Consider the following 3,817-nt stretch of genomic DNA (forward strand, 5'->3'; position numbering starts at 1 on the left):
TTTACTATAGCACCAAGAACCATAAGATACCTGGGAATAAACCTAACCAAAGAGATAAAGGATCTGTACTCGAGGAACTACAGAACACTCATGAAAGAAACTGAAGAAGACACAAAAAGATGGAAGACCATTCCATGCCCTTGGATCGGAAGAATAAACATTGTTAAAATGTCTATACTGCCTAGAGAAATATATACATTTAATGCCATTCTGATCAAAATTCCACCAGTATTTTTCAAAGAGCTGGAGCAAATGATCCTAAAATTTGTATGGACTCAGAAGAGACCCGGAATCGCTAAGGAAATGTTGAAAAACAAAAATAAAGCTGGGGGCATCACATTACCTGATTTCAAGCTTTATTACAAAGCTGTGATCACCAAGACAGCATGGTACTAGCATAAAAACAGACACATAGACCAGTGGAACAGAGTAGAGAGCCCAGATATGGACCCTCAACTCTATTGTGAATTAATTTTGACAAAACAGGAAAAAATATACACTGGGAAAAAGACAGTCTCTTCAATAAATGGTGCTGGGAAAACTGGACAGCTATATGTAGAAGAATGAAACTCGAACATTCTCTTACACTGTACACAAAGATAATCTCAAACTGGATCAAAAAGCTCAACGTGAGACTGGAATCCCTCAGAATCCTGGAGGAGAACATAGGCAGTAATCTCTTCAATATCAGCCACAGCAACTTTTTTCAAGATATGTCTCCAATGGCAAAGGAAACAAAAGCAAAAATAAACTTTGGGGACATCAAAATCAAAAGCTTCTGCACAGCAAAGGAAACAGTCAAGAAAACAAAGAGGCTACCCATGGAATGGGAGAAGATATTTGCAAATGACAGTACAGACAAAAGGTTGATATCCAGGATCTATAATGAACTCCTCAAACTCAACACACATGAAACAGGCAAACATATCAAAAAATGGGCAGAAGATATGAATAGACACTTCTCCAATGAAGACATACAAATGACTATCAGGCACATAAAAAAATGTTCATCATCACTAGCCATCAGGGAGATTCAAATTAAAACCACATTGAAATATCACCTTACACCAGTTAGAATGGCCAAAATTAACAAAACGGGATACAACATGTGTTGGAGAGGATGTGGAGAAGGGGGAACCTTCTTCCACTGTTGGTGGGAATGCAAGTTGGTGCAGCCTCTTTGGAGAACAGTGTGGAGATTCCTCACGAAATTAAAAATAGAACTTCCCTATGACCCTGCAATTGCACTACTGGCTACTTACCCCAAAGATACAGATGGAGTGAGAAGAAGGGCCTTCTGTACCCCAATGTTTATAGCAGTAATTGCCATGGTCGCCAAACTGTGGAAAGAACCAAGATGCCCTTCAAGGGACGAATGGATAAGGAAGATGTGGTCCATATACACTATGGAGTATTATGCCCCCATAGAAAGGATAAATACCCAACTCTTGTAGCAACATGGACAGTACTGGAAGAGATTATGCTGAGTGAAATAAGTTAAGCAGAGAGAGTCAGTTATCATATGGTTTCACTTATTTGTGGAGCATAACAAATATCATGGAGGACAAGGGGTGTTAGAGAGGAGAAGGGAGTTGGGGTAAATTGGAAGGGAAGGTGAATCATGAGAGATTATGGACTCTGAAAAACAAGCTGAGAGTTTTGAAGTGGCGGGGGATGGGAGTTTGGAGTACCAGGTTGTAGGTATTATAGAGGGCATGGATTGCTTGGAGCACTGGGTTTGGTGAAAAAATAATGAATACTGTTTTTCTGAAATTAAATAAATTAATTTAATAAAAAAATAAAATAAAATAAAGTCAAAAGGAGAACCCAATATATACCCTGAAGGAAAATATAGAAGACAAGGAAGATCGAAGGATAGAACTGCTTTAAAATGTGCACACGTAAAGAAAAAAATAAAAGTATTGGATGCACCAAGATGCCCTTCAAAGGGTAAATGGATAAGGAAGATGTGGTCCATATACACTATGGAGTATTATGCCTCCATCAGAAAGGATGATTACCCAACCTTTGTAGCAACATGGAAGGGACTGGAAAAGATTATGCTGAGTCAAATCAGTCAAGCAGAGAGAGTCAATTATCATATGGTTTCACTTATTTGTGGATCATAACAAATAGCATGGAGGACATGGGGAGTAAGAGAGGAGAAGAGAGTTGGGGGAAATTGAAAGGGGAGGTGAACCATGAGAGACTATGGACCCTGTAAAACAATCTGAGGGTTTTGAAGGGGCGGGGATGGGAGGTCGGGCTACCAGATGGTGGGTATTATAGAGGGCACGGATTGCATGGAGCACTGGATGCGGTGCAAAAATAATGATACTGTTATGCTGAAAATAAATAAAAAATACATTTAAAAAAAGAAAAAAAAATATTGGATGCAGAACGCCAAGATCTCTTGGCCTCCATCTTGTGTGCCCAGCTACTCAAGAGTGTCGTGTAACAGGCCTGTTGCTGAGAGGCAGAACCCTTCCTAGCAGCCTGCTCAGGGCCCCCTTCATGTCCCTATTCCTCAAGCTGTAGATGAAGGGATTCAGCATGGGGGTGACAATGGTATACATCACCGAGGCCACCAGACTCATCATAGAGGTTGAAGTTGCTGCAGAACTGAGGTAGACCCCAAAGCCTGTGCCATAGAACAAGGAGACCACTGAGAGGTGAGACCCACACGTGGAAAAGGCTTTATATTTGCCCCTGGTTGATGAAATCCTCAGGATGGAGGAGAAAATCTGAGAATAAGAGAAGAGGATCCCTGAGAAAGGAAAAATACCTAAGACAACAGTCACAACATAAACAACTAAATTATTGATGAAGGTGTCAGAACAAGCGAGCTTCAAGACTTCAGGAAGATCACAAAAAAAGTGTGGGATTTCCATGTTTGTGCAGAAGGACAGCCTCATAAGGGTCAAAGTCTCGAGCAGGGAGCCCATGACACTGATGCACCAAGACGCCAAGGCCAGCAGCCCACATAGCTGGGGGTTCATGATGACCGAGTAGTGCAGAGGGTGACAGATGGCCACAAAGCGATCATAGGCCATCACGGTTAGGAATAAATTGTCCACACATCCAAACACAAAGAAAAAAAATGTCTGGCCTAGGCATCCTGCAAATGTGATAACTTTTCTCTGAGTGTGGATGTTCAGCAGCATCTTGGGGACTGTGGTGGAGATGAAACAAATGTCAGCAAAGGACAGGTTGAAGAGGAAGAAGTACATGGGCACGTGGAGGTGAGAGTCTGAGAAGATGATGAGGATAATGAGCAGGTTCCCTGTTAATGCAACCAGGTATATGCACAAGAACAGCCCAAAGAGCATGAACTGAATCTCTGGTTTTGCTGAAAATCCCAAGAGGAGAAATTCTGAAGCATGTGTTTGATTTCCTGATTCCATGTGGGTGAAATAACTAGCAGGAAAGAGAAAAAATCAGCATTCAATGACCAGCACAGTGACAGCACAGTAATGTGATTGCCTTTAGTATCCAGCGAATGTATTAATGAAGTATTACCCTGTTATAATTGCCTCAGTTGGGGAATTTGAGATGCTTTCTCCTGGGATTCTGCATTCAAAGCTGTTATGAGCAATGTGCTGGTCCACAGGCCACACTCTGAGTGAGGCAAAAAGGAGTACAACTACTTTGGAGGTAGGACTGCATTTCCAGATGACAGTGGCAGCAGGGGAAGTATGGGAGCATTTAAAATTCCTAACTGTAGCAATTATAACAGGCTAATACTTTATTAATCCTTTCACTGAATGTCCTACAGAACTGATGTTTAAAACAGCCAGATTTAGGGGTGCCTGGATAG

General features: G+C 41.5%; 1 protein-coding gene across 1 annotated transcript; it reads right to left on the reverse strand.

Moving 5' to 3' along the window:
* Positions 1 to 2,441: 2,441 nt before the first annotated feature.
* Positions 2,442 to 3,404, reverse strand: LOC132009716 (olfactory receptor 7C1-like). Its single transcript, XM_059387745.1, has one exon. The coding sequence runs from the start codon at positions 3,402 to 3,404 to the stop codon at positions 2,442 to 2,444; it is 963 nt and encodes a 320-aa protein (XP_059243728.1).
* Between the last annotated feature and the right edge of the window lie 413 nt (positions 3,405 to 3,817).

This window comes from Mustela nigripes, chromosome 2 (assembly GCF_022355385.1).
Source record: "Mustela nigripes isolate SB6536 chromosome 2, MUSNIG.SB6536, whole genome shotgun sequence".
Taxonomy (NCBI): domain Eukaryota; kingdom Metazoa; phylum Chordata; class Mammalia; order Carnivora; family Mustelidae; genus Mustela; species Mustela nigripes.

Coding starts and splice junctions, on each gene's coding strand:
- LOC132009716 (XM_059387745.1), bottom strand. CDS start 3,404: ATGGAATCAGGAAATCAAACACATGCTTCAGAATTTCTCCTCTTGGGA.